Here is a 19,762-nt window from a genome sequence, read left to right as displayed (position 1 = left end):
CGAGACAAAAAAATTCAGAAAACACAGGGAGATGAACTGAAACATTGGAAGACAGGAGGGTACATGAACAAGCAGGTATGTAAACAGAGGGAACTTCAACACATTTATGACTTGACGAGGGACAAAGAGAAAGACAGGACTATATAGCCGGACATAACCAGTGGGGTTAAGGAGGTGAAACTTATAAGGGAGGAACACACAAGGAGAAATTAATCATACAATGAGAGAGAAAACAGGAAGCAGGAAACAGGTCATAGACGTCATCTCTCATCTCCATTCATGCACCTCGAGTTGCGAATGCGACTGCTGCACAGTTTTTTTTTTTTTTTTTATCTGTTATTCAGATATCAGCTGGGTTTACTGGGAGGCCGAAAATCGTTGGCTGTTGCCCCCCATCGGGCTATTAACACATCAGTTTAGTTCTCCTCAGTAGCTATAAGAAGCTCATTGATCAAGTGTATTAGAGGGGCTGGAAAAAGCTTTAAGTGTGCCTCTTTGATGCCGAGGCTCAGGCCGACCGACTGGTTGACTGACTGACTGCCTGACTGGCTGGCTGGGTGGGTGGGTGGGTTCACAGCGTTTCCTACCAGCAGCCAACTCCCCAGTTCTCAGTGGTTGCTCTCTGTGGTTCAGCTGATAAAGCTGATCAACTGGAGAAACTCCCATCTGAAGTCTTCCCAGTGGGAATATTGGATGGGATCAAGTTGATAACACGTGCTGACCACACACACATACACTGATCAGGCATAACATTATTGAGTAGGTCCTACCTCCTCAGAAGTTGGGCCTCATCTGAGAATGTACTCTTTACTTTCTTTATTGGGACAGAACATTTTAATGAACACGAACATCTACATATGCCAGATAGTAGCCATCTGTAGTCCCTTGGCAGGTTCATGTGAAGTTAACATAAAACAAAAAATATATAGAAATTAGTAACAACAGCAAGAGAAAAGCGCATGGTAACAGGAGTAAAGGTGACAGGTGCAAGTGCTGATTGTTGGTGGTGCAAGTGCTCTGTGGATCAGGCTTGCGACAGCGCTTCCCACAGATACTTCATCCGATTTTGGATCTAGTGAATTTGGAGGCCAAGTCAACACCTTGTGAGCACCTGCTGGGGATGTCTGCTGCCATCAAGTAGTCATTGCTATGGGGTGGGGGTGTCTGATCTGGTCTAGGTTGGTGGTACATGTCTGAGTAACAGCCACACAAATGCCAGGTCCAAAGGTTTCCCAGTAGAGCACTGACACCCTACAGATGAAAAGCAGACTTCCGTCTGTGTGCACTTCTTCTTCTCTGAAATTGGTGATATTAAAACCATCAATTTCACTCCTTTGTGTCACTGTTTCACAAACTATTTGTCCCGCCGAGATGCAGGTGCTTTACTCTCTCTCAAATGTTAGATTTCTACTGTTCAGGCATGATCTCAAACATGGCGGCTGACACGTTATTTAATCTGACTTTTCCTGCTACAATGTTCCCTCTGTCATCGTCTTCCACCCCCCTCTCCCGTCAACCTCATTTCTTCCTCTCTTTCTCTCTCTGCGCTTGGAGAGAGGCGGCCTGTCTGCTGCATGGCTTAGTGTGCAGGCTGCGATCTTCCTCCGACGCCTGAATCTGGCATAAACCCTGCTGCTAAGCCGGGGTGAAGGCACTCACAAGAGCGGGTCATAGAGGAAATGTGAGAGTGCGGGGCGAAATTGCGAAAGGAGGCGTTCGTTTCTGTGCGAGTGTTGTTTCCGTAATGCATGTTCTGGAGTTGTGTCCCCACACTAGATAAGTGGGTGTAGTGCTTCTTCCTCTGAAATCCCAACTTGCTGATTGTTTATCATTTTTCCACTTAAAGCAAAGCTTGGTATTAAACTCCCAATAATAGCAGCAGGTGCTGAATTATAGCTCCCAGCAGGGCTTTTAGTGTAGGTATGTTCCTCTAGGGTGCTTTGTTTACATGAGTACTTGGGAATATACAGCCATAATAAGATGACAGGATAGATTTTGCTGAGCTCTGACAGTAGATTAGAAGTGTTTGCTAGCATCATGTCCTCACCAAGACTACATCCCAGGTGTTTTTAAGGGGGGAATTACGGCAAATCATTGTACTTATAAAATAACACTACTTATAAATAAACAGCTTTAGTATCGGAACAGATATTTGCAACTACATGAGATGTTCAGGGCCCATAGGTTATTGGGACAGTTTACTGACTTGCACAATAGTCTAGCAGGAGTCCTTGTTTTTTTCAGTCTTCAGTGTTTGATGTGGTTGAATTAACATTGTAGCACTACAGACATGCCTAAAGTGTATTGCTGTTTTTGGTCAGGGGTCGCCTATGGATACACATCGTACAGTCATTAAATCCAATTCTGACACTGTCCATTGGTCGTGTTTGCCACACGAAATGTGTGTGCAGGCCGCCCAGGCATTTCTGACATGCGGCGGTAAGCCTCTGTCCCATTACCATGCATTATGCATAGACCATCTCTCAAGTCCCAAAAATGTAAAAGCTGCCCTCGAAATAGAAGACGTTGCTGTGTCACAGTGACGTCTCAACTACGTTAAGACATTTTAGTTTTATAACTATGGTCGTATTAAAAGAGTAGATGTATAATTATTTTTGTGGAACCTTGCCAATACATTTCAATTCACACAAAGCACTTCACATGTCAATGCTGGTTCGTTATTTTGTAATTTGCCACAAATCATAGTGTAACTATCATTTGTTCTAAATTTTTGTTTTTCAGAAAGAATGGCTTTGCCTCAACTGCCAGACCCAAAGAGCCATGGCGGGCCAGCTGGGAGACATGCCACCTCCATCTATGGCATCCCCAAAGAAGGAACCACCTACTCCTGCTCCCGTACCTCCCTCCACCCTTACCCCTGCTGCTGTAGATAGCAAACATTTAGTAGAAGCAGCAGGCCTAACCCCACCAGCTCCTGAGACCAAGGTAGTGCCTCCAGCTATTCCTGCAACCCCTACTGATAGCACACTAATTTCACCTTCTGATAGTAACCCTCATCCCGAGACCACCCCACAGCAAACAGAACAGACAAAAGAACTAGAACAACCTCTAAACGATGAATCAGCACCTGAGAATGTAATTCATTCTGAACAAGAAGGTCACATTACAGAGAGTGTAGAAGCAGCAGCAGCTGAGAAACAGCAGAGCAGCTCAGAGGAAATGGCAGGGGACCATCCTCACCCTGAGACACAACCATCTGACTCTGATCAAAAACCGCTAAGCACAACTGTCAATGAAATCCCAGCCATTGAGCAACAACAGAGTAGTTCTGAGAAAGCAGCAGAGGACCATCCTCAGCCACATACAGAGATATCTAATGTTGAGCCAACAACACAGAGTGCATCTGTCATTGAAACCCCAGCAGTTCAGCAACAACAGGGTAGCTCTGAGAATGAGACAGAGGCCCTTTCTCTCCCTGTGGAAGGTGAGACGCAGAATCTATTGAGAAATACAGGTTTAGACAAGACAACTGTCCCTGATGAAGCAGAAACTGAGCCAAATCCCAAGATTACCGAGGCTGAGGCTCCCCTGGCAGATAATGAGAAAGTGGAGCCCACTCCAGAAAAGCCTCCAGAAGTGACAACACATTCAGCTGAGCCAAAGCCTGCCTCGATCCCCGAAGCTGTCACGCAGACAGCATCTCCCATTCAGCAAGATCCTACAGATATAAATGTAAAAGAAGAGAAAATATTAGAGGTTTCAAATGAGAAACCCCAAATAGATGAAGCCCAACAAACTCTAGCTGTACAAACCCCATCAGAAGGAACAGACACGGCTTTAACTGTGGACCAGAAAGATATCGCTACAAAACCAGAGGCTGACAGTGTCCAGAATAATGTTACTGCAGAAATAAAGCCAGAACCAGTAGCTCCAGTAGCCCCTGTCGACAAAGTTGATGTCCCTATACCAGACAAGGCTCAGGAAGAACTACAACCAGAACCAGAAAAATCAGAAAGTCCTTCATTCGTGTCAGACGAGCAATCTGTCTCGGCTTCAGGGGGTAAAATTCAGGCAAATGAAAGGGAAAACGAACCAATAGAAAAAGAAACAAATGTAAAAGAGGAGAAAACACTAGACATTTCAAATGAGAAACCCCTAATAAATGAAGCCCAACAAACCCCACCAGAGGCAACAGACACAGGTTTAACTGTGGACCAAAAAGATATTGCTACAAAACAAGAGGCTGACGGTGTCCAGAGTACTGTTACAGCAGAAATAAAGCCAGAAGCAGAACCAGTAGCTCCTGTAGCCCCTGGTGACAAAACGGACACCCCTATACCTGACAAGACTCAGGAAGAATTAAAACCAGAAGCAGAAAAAACAGAAGGTCCTTCAGTAGTGTCAGAAGAACAATCTGTCTCAGCTTCAGGGGGCAAAGTTCAGGCAAATGAAGAGAAAAACAAACCAACAGAAAAACAAACAAATGTAAAAGAGGAGAAAATGATAGAGGTTTCAAATGAGAAACCCAAAATAAATGAAGCTCAACAAACTCCAGCAGCACACACCGAGTCGGAAACAATAGACACAGCTTTAACTGGGGACCAAAAAGATATCACTAACAAACCTGAGATTGACAGTACTGCAGAAATAAAGCCAGAAGCAGAACCAGTTGCCCCTGTAGCCCCTGTTGACAAAGCTGATGTCCCTATACATGACGAGACTAGAGAAGAATTAAAACCAGAAAAATCTGAAGGTCCTTCAGTAGTGTCAGAGGAACAATCTGTCTCACCTTCAGAGGGAAAAGTTCAGGCAAATGAAGAAGAAAGCAAATCAACAGAGAAACAAACAAATGTAAAAGATGAGAAAATAATTGAGGTTCCAAATGAGAAACCCATAATAAATGAAACCCAACAAACTCCAGCAGCACAAACTGAGCCAGAAGCAATAGACACAACTTTAACTGTGGACCAAAAAGATACTGATACAAAACCAGAGGCTGATGGTGTCCAGAATACTGTTACTGCAGAAATAAAGCCAGAAGCAGAACCAGTAGCTCCTGAAGCCCCTGTTGACAAAGCTGACGTCCCTATTCCAGACAAAGAAGAATTAAAACCAGAATCAGACAAGTGTATAGAATCAGAAAGTCCCACAGCAGTGTCAGATGCACCAGCTTCAGAGCGGAAAATTCAGGCAAATGAAGGGGAAACCAAACCAACAGAAAAAGAAACAGAGCAACTTCTTATGGCAGACAACTCAACTCCCTTTGTTCCATCTGACAGAGAAACTAAGGCTCTAGAGAAAGCCAATGAGGGGAACATTGTTGAAAATAAAGTTTCTCAGGAAGCCATTAATTATGAAGAAACAGCTATGCAGAGAATACCTGAGGGGCCTGATGAGGAAACATCAGTCGAGATAAAAACAAATGCAGCTGCAGAGAGGGCCATTGAGGTAAAAGCTGACGTAAGAAAAGCTTCTGAAGAAGAGCCAGCTGAACAGAAAATAGTTGAGAACACAAATGACGAGAAACCTCGGGAGGAGTGCGCTAATATAGCAAGATTGAGTCCAGCTCTGAACTGTGCTGAAAACGAGACTGTTTGTCCCGTAATAGAGAAGAATGAATCAGAACCAGCAGCAGAGCTCGCTCTGACTGTCCCTGAGGAAATGCAAAAAGAAGAAATACAAATGCATAAAGAAATAGAGCAAGCAACAAATGATACGCCTGCTGGGAAAAACCTTGCTGAGACAGTGTCATTACCAGATAAAGTAGAGGATAAGAAGTCTATGTGCAAAACAGAGAGTGTATCACAGAAAGAGGAAAATCAGACACCAGAAGAAGCAGTATTAAAAGAAGAGGTTAACACAGTTCCCTCACCTGCTGATTCTAAAGAGCAAAAAAAGGTCAGTGTCGAGGTGTCAGAGCGAAGTGTAGAGACGTCGTTATCCCCAAGTGTTATTAGTGAGACACAAGCCATAGATAAAGCCTGTGAGGAGAAGCTCTTCCAGGATGAGGCCGAGGCTGACTCACAAAAGACAAACAGTAGCTCTGGAAATCAACATGCAGCAGACACTGATACTTTCGCTCTGACAGACAGTGATGAGAAACAGCGTGAGAAAGTTGCTGAGGTGTCAATCAAAGAGACGGAAGCAGAACATAAGAAAAAAGAGGATGAGACACAACCTGTTGCAGGCAACATCCTGAAGGCTATTTCAGTATCAGAGAAGAGCACAGTGTGCGACAGATCTGGCACTGCAGAGTCTGAAGTAGGAGAGAACAAAGTGTCAAAGGCGGATGAAGTATCAGAGGCAGGTCTTGAAAATGGAAGTGTGTCTGTATCTGTAGCTTCTGTCCCTGTAGCAGAACCTGAAACCCCAGTTTCTGTAGTTATTGAGCAGGAGAAAGGCCAAAAGGAAGAGAATGCCGATATGGAGACGAAAGAGGAGGCTAAAGTTTTACCTCTGGAAAAGTTCATTGATGAAGATGCTGTCTCTGAGGTGACCAGTGTATTTAGAACTATGTAGTGGCAGAATATGTAATTATCTTTGGATTATTTACTTTATTTCTGGAATATTAAACCAACGTACTCAGATACACATGGAGATGATTTAGATAGAATTGACATCATATTGGAAATTAACTAACAATACACAGCAGAATATGCTGATTGTATGTATCACAGTCCTCAGAAGTGGAACTTCACGTCACGACTGAGATTGGCCGATACTCTGAAAAATACATTTTTAATGAGTTTTAGAAAGCATGTCTTCATTTCCAATTGTCATTCCAAAATGTATATGCACATTCTAAGATTTTTATTGCAATATGAAATAGATCATAAACTTTATTATGTTTTATTTCAATCCATCAGGTGAAAACAGTGGAGACTTTGAAGGAGACTGGAATGAAAGAAGCACCTGTCAACGAGGGCAGTCCCACCAGCCCATCAGATCTAGCAAAGCTGGAAAGCACCGTCCTTCCCATTCTTGAGGCGCAGACAACCGCGCAAGAAGAGGAGAAACGAACGGACACTCTAAAGACCAGACGTAAATTAGAGGTACTTCCTCTCTCGCCTGACTCACCAAGCTCAGAAGAGGACAGAGAACTTTCCGAGAAGACTTTCAAAGGTACCACAAAGAAAAAACTCCTTGTCCCCATGGATGTAAGGGCAGATTCCTTGGAAGATTCTAGTGAAAGCTTTGGAAAGGAAAGCCCAATGTCGGGAGATGATGAGGAATTTATCAGAAAACAGATAATTGAAATGAGTGAGAATGAGGATGCTTCCCCATCTGATGAGGAAAATATAGTACGACAAAAGATCAGAGAGCAAGAGAAGAGACAAATGGATCAGAAGAAAACAGATACTGTAGAGAAAAGCCTATCAGGAAAAACCAGACGACTCACCAAGAAAACCACTATAAGTCCAGATGATGAAGATAATGAAATCCACATCTCATTGGCTGAACATGATAAAGAAAAAGAGGAAGGACTAGAACCAAAAGAAGAACAGCGTGGTACAGCAGTTCGCAAATTCCAAACGATGGAGCTTAATGCAACAAGCAGCCCATTATGTACACATAATGATGAAGGAGAGCCTGAAATGGAAAGCCTGACGGACTCTCCTGATGATCGGTCTAGAGGTGAGGGGTCTTCCAGTCTACATGCATCCAGCTTCACTCCTGGAACATCCCCAACATCCCTCTCATCACTGGATGAAGACAGTGACAGTAGTAGTCCTAGCCATGCCCGTGCTGGTGAGGGTAAACAACACAGGAAAGCCAAACACAGGCAACCCGGTCAAATGCTACCAACTATTGAAGACTCTTCTGAGGAGGAGGAGTTACGGGAAGAAGAGGAACTGCTAAGGGAGCAAGAAAAACAGAAGGGCTCAGGGAAAAAGTCCAAGAAAGACAAAGAAGAGATTCGAGCCCAGAGGAGACGAGAGCGTCCAAAGACACCACCAAGCAACCTTTCACCTATTGAAGATGCCTCGCCAACTGAAGAACTGAGGCAAGAAGCTGAAATGGAGGAGATCCGACGATCATCATGCTCTGACTTTTCCCCCAGTATTGAATCAGATCCTGAAGGGTTTGAAATCCATGCTGCAAAGATTGCAGCTGTCCAAAAAACATATCAGTTGCCTATATCTGTATCTCTTCACTCCCCAACAGATGATGAAAACACTGAGAACGTACAGAAGAAACCTCTGAAATCTGCTGATGAGGCTTATGAAGAAATTATGTTGAGAGCCAAGTCTCCAACAACTGACAAAGGTGAGATTCAACCACAAAAAGAGTCCCTTTATGGAGGCATGCTCATTGAAGACTATGCCTATTCATCTCTCATCGACAACTCAACGACTGATCTGGGGGAACCAGAGAAGATTATTGTCCCTGCGCAGCCCAAAAAGCTGAGATCACCAGATGAAGTTTATGAAGACATGATAAAGAAGAGAAAAGAATTCATGCAGCTGGAGCAGGAATATCAGAAGATGCAGCCAAAAAGCACTACCCCAGAAATTGTTCTGCAACCTGCAGAGACTACCTTCTTCAGAAACAGTACAATAACATTAGACAAAGATGGGAAGCCACTGTTGGATGCTGAAACTGCCTACGAAGAGCTAATGAAAAGAGTACTCACTCCTGGAACAAGTCCAACTCAACAGGGCCCCGAAGTGGAAGCTACTGCATCTAGAAAAGCACTCCATCCTATCCCAGACTTAAAGGTGACTCAGTGCTCTTCTGGGGAGGTATCCTCTGATGAAGAATACAGTGCAATTAAAAAGGAAGATGAGATAACTGCTGTGTCAGACGTGTCGGCAGCAACAGACAGTGAGCCTGTGAAAGACTTTTCTCAACCTCCTTCATCCTCCACATCAAATCAGGAACCTCACACCACAATCACAGCATCCCAGGCTGATATTGTGGACTTATCTAATGCATTCCCAAGAACATCAACCCCTGTGATTTCCAGCGTGTCACCCTTGCCCACAGTGCCCCAGTACACACCCAGTACACCCAGTGTAGTGTCAACTGCCCCACCCATACCCCCCAAGCCTAATGTACTGCGTAGGGATAATTCTCAGGAAAAAGCAGAAGAAGCTGTTGCACCACTGCCTCCTCCTACCCCACCTAAACCTACAGTTTTTCCCAGGAAACCCCCAGTTCCACTTCCACCTCAGGCTTCAGCAACTTCAGTAAGGCCAGAGACAGTGGCTATGAATATGACCCAAGGACCCTCTACAAGACCAGCAGTTACTCCAACGTACAAACCTCACGTTCCCCCACCTGTTCCTCCAAAGCCATCCATTCCTGCAGGAATTGGGGACAGCCACAGACCAGGACATAGTGTCAAACCACCAATTGCACCAAAGCCTGGCTCACAGCCTTCTTCACCTGCCCATACTCCTCACCCACCAAGACCCACTGTACTTCCTACAAGTCCCAGTGACACAGTCCTGAATCTCAGCCCCTCTTCTGAAAGCAAGACGTTTCAACCCTCGCCCTCTTCTCCAAGATATGCCCGCAATCTTCGGGACACATATGTGGTCATCACACTGCCCTCTCAACCAAGCTCTCCAGTAGACAATGTCACAACTCAAGCTCCTTCTAGCCCTAGCCCAGCATCATCTGCACACCAGCCTCAGCCAGAGAGTTATCAGCAACCACATCCTCAACCTCAGTCATATTCTCAGCAGCATCAACAAACAGTTCCTCCCCAACAAACCAGGGTGCCTCTGGCATATACACGTGTCACAGAATCTATTGAAAGTCAAGAGATTTGTGGCCCAGAAAAACATGTTTCTAGTTCTTGTCATATAATTGAGGCTATATCTGCCTCAGCTCAGGCACCAGTGGTTATGCCTAACCTCATCTCTCAAGTGGTCACTACAGAAGTTCAAAGAACCACTGTTTCTGTTGTTCATGAAAGGACAACACCTCCAGTGCCAGCTCCAAGGGCAAATGGTGTCCCAATCTCAATGGAGAAACCGAAGCCTCAGGTGCCAGCACAGAATGGTCATGGCTTTCAACCTTCTGAAGTGGTAGATCTAAGAACAATGAAGGTGGATCCAGGATCAGACATGAATGGCGTAGATCTTTCTGCTAGCCCAGACTCAAGACGTCAGTCGTTTGTAACTGATGTCAGTCGTCAAAACAGTGCAGTGCAGTCACCTGTGGTTAACCTCAGTGCTGAATCATCCACTGTTTCCATTGTGACTGATAGTATTACCATTGTGACTTGTGCTGCTACAATCCAGCGATGTGACAATGTTGACACCTCTCAAGCATCTTCAATGCCCCTTCAGCTAACAAAAAATAAGGCATTTGAACCAGTTTCTCAAATAATATATCGGCCAATTGATTCTCAGCCCTCTACTCATGCTACTGCAGAGATCCCTATAAACCTCTCAGTTGGATCGAGCACAGGTGGAGGGGCTTTCCAAAGCACCCCTATCACTATTGCACCCACTTCTGTTCCAAGTTGTGTTGCCAACGGATTAACAACAGGTATAACCACAGTAGCTGGAGCTGTTGACCTCAGCACGACAAAACCATTCAACACTTTGGTGTCGGTGGATGCTGCCTCTGCAGAAGTGCTTACGGCTGTAGTCACAGATGATGGCAAACCAGTGGATCTGACAGCAGGAAAGAAATCTGTGTGCTGTGATGTTGTCTATAAGTTCCCATTTACAGGAAGTTGCACCACACAGCAACCTACCACACCCCTGCCAGAAGACCGTTTTGGATATCGGGATGACCATTATCAGTATGACAGATCTCCTTACGGCATGAGAGGATTTGGTGGAATTAAGCCATCAATGTCAGATACTAACTTAGCAGAGGCTGGTCTGTTCTTATATAAGAGCAAGAACAGCTATAATTTTAGTGGCACGACAGAGGGTGCAGTAGATCTTACCTCAGCAAAGATTTCTGATGCAGGTCAGTGCAGTGACATCGCAGACCTGTCACTTAAATGTCACTTTGAACTGCCTCCACTTATTCATGGCTAATGTGGCATTTCTTTTGGTTATTTGTTTTGGTTATTTTTGTTTGTTTGTTTTGCATGGACATTGTTTTGTTATTTTTTATTTTTTCCCTTCGCCATAAGGTTTTGCATGTGCCTGCATGCTATGATTATTGTTGCACGTCAGTATTGGAGTTTTTTTTCCATGTTCCACCTTTTTTTCAGAATTTGGATGAAGCATGGCTTGATTCAACATTCAGTAAAGCTGCAATATTGGGACTGAACTGATATTTTTGACTTTTGACAGGTGAAGCTGTTGACTACTCCAAGAAAGGGACTTACGCTGGAATGACAATTCCGCCCTATTCCCAAGCAAGAGTCACAAGTGCTGTTGGTACACTCTTTGGTACAAGCAGTGTTTTGAGGTCATCAAATGGAGTGGTCTATTCTTCTGTTGCAGCACCAATTCCATCTACTTATGCCATTACCACTCAGCCAGGGTCCATATTTAGTACAACATATAACACTCTGTCTGGTATGCACACCAGCGACACCATGCCTTCTCTTTCCAACCTCCAGAACCTGCCACTTACACGTTCCCAGAGTTTTCTGTCCACTATCTCAATTACTGCAACAGAAGAACAAGGAGATGCCCCTCTCAATCTAGAAATATCTAGAGTGGATACTACTGCTGTCACTACAGCAACAACCTCGTTATCCCTTGACACCTACACTGATGCTTCTCTGGAGGCCATAGCTGCTTCACTAGAGGCTCTGTCTTCACCCATGGTTCCTGGGGATGGCCAGTATCAGGCAGAACGTGAGAGGCTGGAAATGGAGAAACTCAAGCAACAGCGCTTGGCCGAGGAATTAGAATGGGAGAGACAGGAGATCCAGCGGTTCCGTGAACAAGAACAGATCCTGGTACAGAAGGAACTGGAAGAGTTGCAGGTCATGAAGCAACAGATATTGGCCCAACAAGAAGAGGAAAGACAGGCTCACCTTATGATGCAGAAAGAAACCTATGCCCAGCAACAGCAGCAGCTTGAGCAGATTCAGAGGCTCCAAGAGCAACTCCGTATGCAACTTGAAGAGCAAAAGCTTCGTCAGATGTACCCTGGCGGGGACACACCAGGGCGTGGCTTGCAGGAGGCAGTTGTCTTAGGACCTGATGGTACAGTACTGGCACGAAAGATCACTGACAGTGGGTGTCAGACTGATGAAGAGGATGAAACAGTCAGCAAAGCTTATACAGCAGGGAGAAAAAAGAGAAGCGTTAAAAAGAGTGTAGACAGTTGTGTGCAGACTGATGATGAGGATCAAGAGGAATGGGAAGCTCAGACAAGAAGCCGACAAACCCGACCACGTACAGCCAGGGGTGATAGGGGTGGTCATTCAGAGATGTCTCTTCAAGCCCACACTGAGATTTCTATACAAACGGATACAGAGGGGAACATTATAATGGACACCAGGATGGAACTGTCTGACTCTGAAAGGACCTCACCAAAGAAACGACCTACTCCCTTAGAAATAGGCCAATCTCCTAACCTCAAAGCTGATTCCTCTACGCTTCAAGCCCCTCCTAAATCTCCCAAAGTGCTTTATTCCCCCATATCCCCTTGTATATCACCTAGCAAATCCCTTGAGTTTGTTTCATATGATAAGTCACTAGGTGATACAAGCCCACAAAAGCTAAGAGGCAGTACAGATCCATCAAAAACCTCTCCAGCAAGTCCCAGAGGATCGAAATCCATGCAGAGGTCTATGTCTGACCCTAAGCCCATGAGCCCAACAGGAGAAGAAAGAGGAAGTTCTGGCACCCAGTATGGTGATAGTTATACTGTAAGTATGATAACTTTACAATTGTCACTTTGACATAAATGTCAAGAAGAAAACACTAGTTGAGTTTAAATATCATTGAGGTTTTTTTGGTTAATAATTTTGGTTAGCTTTTCTTCTTCTTCTATAAAATACTGTAGGCTGTAGAATTTAGTTTTCTGCTTGGGCAAATCACTGTTGAGAATCTCATACATGCATAAACAGATGGGAAATAAGCAAAGCTTGCAGGAAAACTGCAGGATACTGCCAGAAATCCATAGAGGTTGCATGTGAATAATTTACTTATTTTTTAGAATAAAATGTGTAAGTTTGTGTGTAGTTTGTAATCGTAGTGGGCAAAGATATTACTTGGACACATAAAAGGTGAAGAGTAAATTGTGTTTTCATGCACTCTACAACAATTAATTTTGTCAGCATTATGTAAATTAATGGCTCCTTGAAGTCATACAACAGTAATCTTTTTTTCTTACAGGGGAAAGGCTCAGGCGGCACACCAACAGGCACTCAAAAGAAGGTGAAAAGAACTCTCCCCAATCCACCATCAGAGGATGAATCAACAACCACTGGCCAAACAGCTTACAGTACTGGTTCTGCCCGCCGTCGGATGTGCCGTAACTCCAACATGGCACGTGCCAAGATCCTGCAAGACATTGATCGTGAGCTAGATCTAGTGGAGCGTGAGTCTTCCAAGCTCCGCAAAAGACAAGCAGAATTGGATGAAGAGGAGAAAGAGATAGATGCCAAGCTTAGGTACTTGGAGATGGGAATTAATCGTAGAAAAGATGCACTACTGAAGGAGAGAGAAAAGAGGGAAAGGGCCTACTTACAGAGTGTTGCAGAAGATAGAGACTACATGTCAGACAGTGAGGTTAGTAACATAAGAGAGACTAGAGGTGGACTTGGCGCTGGTGAAGACGAGGAGATTGAAAGTCATGGTTTAGAACGTCCAAGGACAGCTCCTCAGTCAGAACTAGATGACTTCGAGCCACCTCAAACCAAACATGAATATGAAAAATACCAGTACCAGTACAATCAAACGCAATATCAGCAGTCTCTTTACCAGACTCCCCAGTCTTACCAGTCTCACTCGATCTACTCCTCTGTCCCTTCGCTCACTACCTCTCAACAGCAGAGTTACCACCAGATGCTTTTGTTGCAACAGAAAGCTGCAAGACAAGCAGCTCTACTCTCAGAACTGGATGCAACTAAATATGATGTCATAAGCCGTCAGCCTGATCCCACATCATCAGCCTACCTTGGGGTCAAGTATGACAAATATGGCAACCACCTTGACCTCAGAGCCTTGGAGGTGGGAAGTATAGCAAGTAGCCCAATGTCAGCAGTATCAGATTCCTACTACACAGATGTAGATCACCATACACCTCGGAGTTACATGCTCCTTGAAGATGCTGCCGAACTAGCTAAAGGCTCCACAGGCCTGTCTTCATCTTATAGTCTGGCTGAGAGAGAGCTGGCTAAGGCAGAGAAGTTGCTGCGTAGGAGTGCTGCAGATCTTGGGTCTACTGACTATTTGGGATCCACCTCCAGACTCCATACATTTGGAAAGACCCCTGATGAAGAGGATACAATGGAGGAACCCTATGAACTGAAACTTCTGAAACAGCAGCTCAAGCAAGAGTTTAGGAGAAGTACGGGTGGGACAGAAAACTTAGAACAACTGACAGGTCTCTCTCAACACTACTATACTCCAAGCACTAGCATTTCTAGTTACTCCCAAAGACATTACCCAAAGACAGATAAGTATAGCATCAGTCGACTTACTCTTGAGAAGCAGGCAGCTAAACAACTCCCAGCATCTATGTTGTATCAAAAACACAAGACTCCACTACTAGATCCTAAAATCTCCTCCAAGTATTCCTCTATTACAGACAGCAGGGGTTTGGAGACAGACTATACCAGCTATCTGGGGTCAACTAGTGCATCTCCAAGATCCAGTCGGCTCATGCAGGATGAGATTACCTTTGGCCTTCGTAAGAATATTGCAGAGCAGCAAAAGTATCTCGGGTCCACCTTGGGTGCCAACTTGGCTGGGTCTCTAAACTTAGGCCAGAGCTTGGGCTTGGACTCTGCCTATCCTAGTGGTAGTCGCTCAAGACCCTCATCTAGGCCCACATCTTGCTATGGTCTGGACTTGTCTATCAAGAGGGACCCATCCAGCTCTTCGCTGAGGCTTAAAGGAGATGGTGAAGCATCTGGAGATGTGCCAAGTTATCAAACCCCCTCTGGTCGCACTAAACCAACTAGCCTTCCGATTGTTCAAAGTGGGCGTGGCCGAATACCCATAGTAGCCCAAAACTCAGAGGAAGAGAGTCCACTGAGCCCAGTTGGGCAGCCTATGGGCATGGCCCGTGCATCGGCAGGACCTCTGCCCCCCATCTCAGCTGATTCGAGGGACCAGTTTGGTTCTTGCCTGTCTTTGCAGGAATCCCAGCAGCAGCAACATATCAGGGAAGAGCCAACCAGGGGTAGGGGTTATGTGCTGCTGGATGACCTTCAGGGCACCATGTCAGATAGTGAAGGTAAAAAGCATACTTGTCGCACCATCAGTCTTTCCCTTTTCAGTGTTTCATCATTCCGAGTGTCTGATTATGGTTTGTTTGGCATGGATTTGCATGTTTGGATAATGTTTAGTTTGTGTATATTAATTCAAATTCTGCATGTTATTAGTAAAGTTAATGTGTTATCGTGTTCAACCTTAACTTTAGTGAAGGTGTTTTCTTTTCATTTTCTGGGATCAGTACACTTAGTCAGTATGTTGACATCTGGTGTCTATGCATGCCTTTGTGAAGTTTCCTTTGTCTTATAGGCTCTTTATGCATGCACTGTGTTTCTGTCTCTTTGTAGATAAACCAATTTCACTGCATGACCCCGTAAAATCTAACTTCCTGTGAAGTTATATTATGTGGGAGCATCAAATAATACTCACATATTTTACTTACAGCATATTGTCACCTTTAGCTGATGCAATTGGTTAGAAGACTATCACAGTCTTTGAAATACTAAACACAATACCTAGGGCACAGTAGCAGACTAATCCCAAATTTTAGTCAGGTTCAGAAAATGTTTTCCCCACAAGTGATACACTGAAAAAGTGCCTCTGCCACTTGCAAAATTTACACAATTGGTCCAGATTTCTTTCAACTGAACCTATTTTAAATTTGCTCTTTAAAATTATCGTTAATTGTTTATGGTGATATATATTTAGTACATCAAATATATATTGATAGCTAATCTGTAATGTGGATATTTAAAAATGTGATAGAACTTAGGTTTTTAATTATATGTGTGGGTTAAAGTTGTTATGAATCCTAAGTAAATATGACAAATATTACCATAGTATTTTGACTTTCTCAGATAAAAATACTATAAAACAGGATGCTGTTGTCACAGTACAGGGACCTTGTATATTTTTCTGTTTGAAATGCATGGTGTGTGGTTCAACACTTTGTGTGTAATAAATGTAAAACTTTAACTTGCATGTCTCGTCTTGAGTATTTGCTTTTGTGTGCTGCGATTTGTCTGTGGCTGTAATTTGCAACTTTTTTTTTTAAAACAGGAAAAAATCCTATCAAATGAAACAACTCATTATATGAGTACATTACAGAAAATCTGATTGTTTTAATTAAATTTTGCTTAGCAAACGGTCTGTTATTTTTTTGTCATCAGTTTCTATAAGTGAAAGCTTGTGAGCTGCAGTCAAAGAGTTTCTGTCAACTTGATTAAGAGCTTTTAATTACACCAGGAAAGAGAGAAGCCATCTGAAAACATTAAATACAAACAGTGCCTACACTTTCAGCTATTACTAAACTCTGTGAAAGTAATTTGTGTGTTTTTAAAAAGTGCCTCCATAAAGCCTCCACAAAGCAGCACAGCTTCTAAGTTGAGGACAAAGGAGAAATGACAAAATGTCTTGGTTTAAGTTAGTAAGAATATTTATGGTTTAAATGTTTCAAGTACTTGTTAACTGATTCCTATGGATCCCATTATTTTGCAATGTAAACCCATTTGCCTTGATTCCAGCCCTAAGTGAATCCCTGATGGCTTTGAACAGAGACGATGCACCCAATGGTAGAGTATTAGTTCAGTTCTCTAGTTATCTATCTAACTCTAACTATATTAACCTGCACCACAAATAAAATGCACATCACCATGAACATATGCCTAAATGTTGGGGAGGTTTGTGACGTTTTTAGTGTTTAATGTGTTTTGAAAGTAATTTAATCATTAGTGATATACACATACCCAACATTTACATTCATACAGTTCTCACATCATAGACTTAAATGATGCTACTCTACTAATACTAATTACTCTCAAACGGCATTTTTTCTGCGTCTTGGCATCATTTTCTTATTTCTTATGGAAAAATAAATCCAAATTCAAATTTCGTTTGACCTTTGTGGCTTCCACATATTTTTCGCACTAATTACGTTTCACTTTTCACAAACACAATTTTGCTTATTGGCATGTAACCATTTTTTCATTACCCGAAACCCACGCTCTCACATGCAGTGCAGTCCAGTTTCTCCGACTGGTTTTGAAGCAGTGCTTTTTGTATTTTTTTATTATTATTCTTGAAGCCTACCACCTCAGACGAGAAGAGACAGACTGGTTTGACAAACCAAGAGATGGACGGTCAGAGAATGGACAGGAGAAGAGACAGGTGAAACAGGAAAAACATACACACTGCGATGTAATTCTAATATGCATGTGGATGTACTATATTTAGGTGTGCACATGGTGACTCAAAGTGCTTAAAATTTCGCTATTGTGTGTGGGCAACAGGGAAAAGGCCCATATTACCCATTCCCTCACCTCAGGGTCAAACTGCAGAGGGATCCCAAAGACCGCAGTGTCTCAGGTAAAGTACCTCCATTTACTAGCAGCTCCATGCTAACGCAGGATGCATTATTGACAGCTCTGCATGCATTACATTCAAGTATCAGAATCACTGCTTTATTCCATCAAATCTGAATTGCTTACAGCGTAGATGCAGATTTCCTTTGGTTATGCATAATATTATGAATAATTATCATAAAATAATCAAACTATTTAAAAGGAATAAAATGTACACATTATTAAGAATCTCATTAGGCCTACAGAGCATGACTAGTATGCTTCATGCGTTTTATTCGCTAGATGCTCGTGCCAAACAGTCAAGTCACTTCCCTTGCCATTACATTCCATCACTCCATTCCTCCAGGCTCAACGCAAGACATTTCATTTCCTGGCTTCTCTTTTGATTTGGCTCCTTTCCACACTCATCAGTCATCCCTCAAACTCTGGATTACCTCGTGCATGGCCCACAAAGGAAGGAGTTTATTTATGAGTGTCAAACTGAGTCAGTTTGCCTCACTCATTAAGGTCATGTCCCTTTAACCATGCAGAAATGTGTAATTAGTGAGTGAAGTTCTGGTTCTTTGTAATTGACGGCTTTTTTTTGTGTGTAGAGAAAAGTGATTGAGGGGCTAGCATGCACACTGTTGTCTGCACTGTTCTTCAGAGACAGAGGAAATTAAGATGACCCTTTAAGATGATGAGCAAACTGACCTACATATTAGTGTGTGGAGTATGATTGCCTTTGGATTAGCATCTAAATATAACTAATTATCCATCTATAGAGAAAATTGTGGAGTTTTCTATCACAGGCTTAATGAATCCCAGGGGGCAAAGACAACATGCTGAGCTAATAACCTTCACCTGGTGTTTTACCATTTTGTCTCATAAATAGCTTGACAAGCTCTCACTTCATTTTGTTATGTGAAACCACGGAGCTAAGTGTCTTAAACAGTACTCCATTAGAGTTGATGCTAAAAATCAATGTAGGTGCTAGGGAATTAATTTTTAACATTAGCTAAGGCCAGTTGGAGCTATTGCAAATAGAACATGTGAACCCATGGGAAGTCGTGTGTACAAAATTCATTCACGTGGAGAATTCATTCATTAGCACACACACCTGCGAGCCAACTGTTGGTGTCTAGAAACTACCGAAGACGACAGTATAGCAAGCTAACGAGTGCCACAATAATCTAACTTAGTGGAAAAAACACAAACTCATAGTGAAAGGAGACCTTTTCCTTGACAATTACAAAGAAAACTCTATACTTCCAAATTACTGAAAAGGTCAGCAAACATGTTGCGACCATAGGTCACAGTTTGAGATGGGCCTATTTACCACAAAAGTTAGCCGACTCTTCATGTGAAAATGGGAAAATTTCTCACCAACTGGCTTCTACTTACCCAATCTCTCCTTCTTTGCTAGCTTACCTGCGTGACAGTTTCAAAAGTTTGTGTTTCTTATTACACATTTCCTTTCAGCTTTATTTTTTCATGTTTTTGGGGCCTGAACAGGAAATGGTCTGGGTATCCGCATAGTTGGAGGAAAAGAGGTTCCTGGCAGTAACGGAGACATTGGAGCCTATGTTGCCAAAGTCCTACCTGGTGGAGCTGCAGAACAAACAGGAAAGATTCTTGAAGGTAAGACCTGTTAATAAATCAGACTTCACTTTGCACCAAAGAAATGTTGCAGTCAGCTGGAACTGTAGGCGTAAAGAAACCATTTAAGCTAACAGTAGGAGCCAGCTCAGTGGAAAGTGGGCCTGTCCAACCAATTTCCATGCAGCTTAAATTAACAATATTCATTGTGTTTTTGTTCAGACACACCTAAAACCAAGAACAACGATGAAATTCTAGTTGTAAGGGTTATGTTCTGTTGGCCAGCCAACCTTTGAATCGAGCCAAGTTATATTTCCCACTGTTACCAGGCTTTGTGCTAAGCTAAACTAAGCTAAGCTAACTACATAATCTGGTTGTAGTTCTGTACTTACCACATACACACAAGAATTGTGGAAATGTGTGGACGATGTATTCACTATTATTTGTTCGTGTTTACTGTTCAGCTATAAACCCTACGGTCATGCTAGCGATCTTGAAGGCCGAGGCATTTGTTTTCTCCAAGAGAAAACAAAACCTTGCTTAATC

At 43.1% G+C, this 19,762-nt stretch overlaps 1 protein-coding gene across 10 annotated transcripts in view; it reads left to right on the top strand.

Annotated features, from left to right (window-relative positions):
• Positions 1-19,762, top strand: part of pcloa (piccolo presynaptic cytomatrix protein a) — a 59,911-nt gene that overhangs the window by 21,672 nt on the left and 18,477 nt on the right. For 6 of the 10 annotated variants that reach the window (XM_047574862.1, XM_047574856.1, XM_047574863.1 and 3 more), the window contains exons 4-11: positions 2,743-6,453; positions 6,828-10,896; positions 11,229-12,763; positions 13,233-15,300; positions 16,802-16,849; positions 17,362-17,444; positions 17,567-17,642; positions 19,133-19,258. In XM_047574862.1, the coding sequence (XP_047430818.1) occupies positions 2,743-6,453; positions 6,828-10,896; positions 11,229-12,763; positions 13,233-15,300; positions 16,802-16,849; positions 17,362-17,444; positions 17,567-17,642; positions 19,133-19,258 (11,716 nt within the window). The remainder of the gene's footprint in view (positions 1-2,742; positions 6,454-6,827; positions 10,897-11,228; positions 12,764-13,232; positions 15,301-16,801; positions 16,850-17,361; positions 17,445-17,566; positions 17,643-19,132; positions 19,259-19,762) is intronic. The other 4 variants (XM_047574865.1, XM_047574864.1, XM_047574857.1 and 1 more) reach the window with 3 other exon arrangements.

This window comes from Mugil cephalus, chromosome 22, assembly GCF_022458985.1.
Source record: "Mugil cephalus isolate CIBA_MC_2020 chromosome 22, CIBA_Mcephalus_1.1, whole genome shotgun sequence".
NCBI lineage: Eukaryota > Metazoa > Chordata > Actinopteri > Mugiliformes > Mugilidae > Mugil > Mugil cephalus.
Note: the sequence above shows the minus strand (reverse complement) of the source record. Positions and strands in the feature narration are given on the sequence as shown.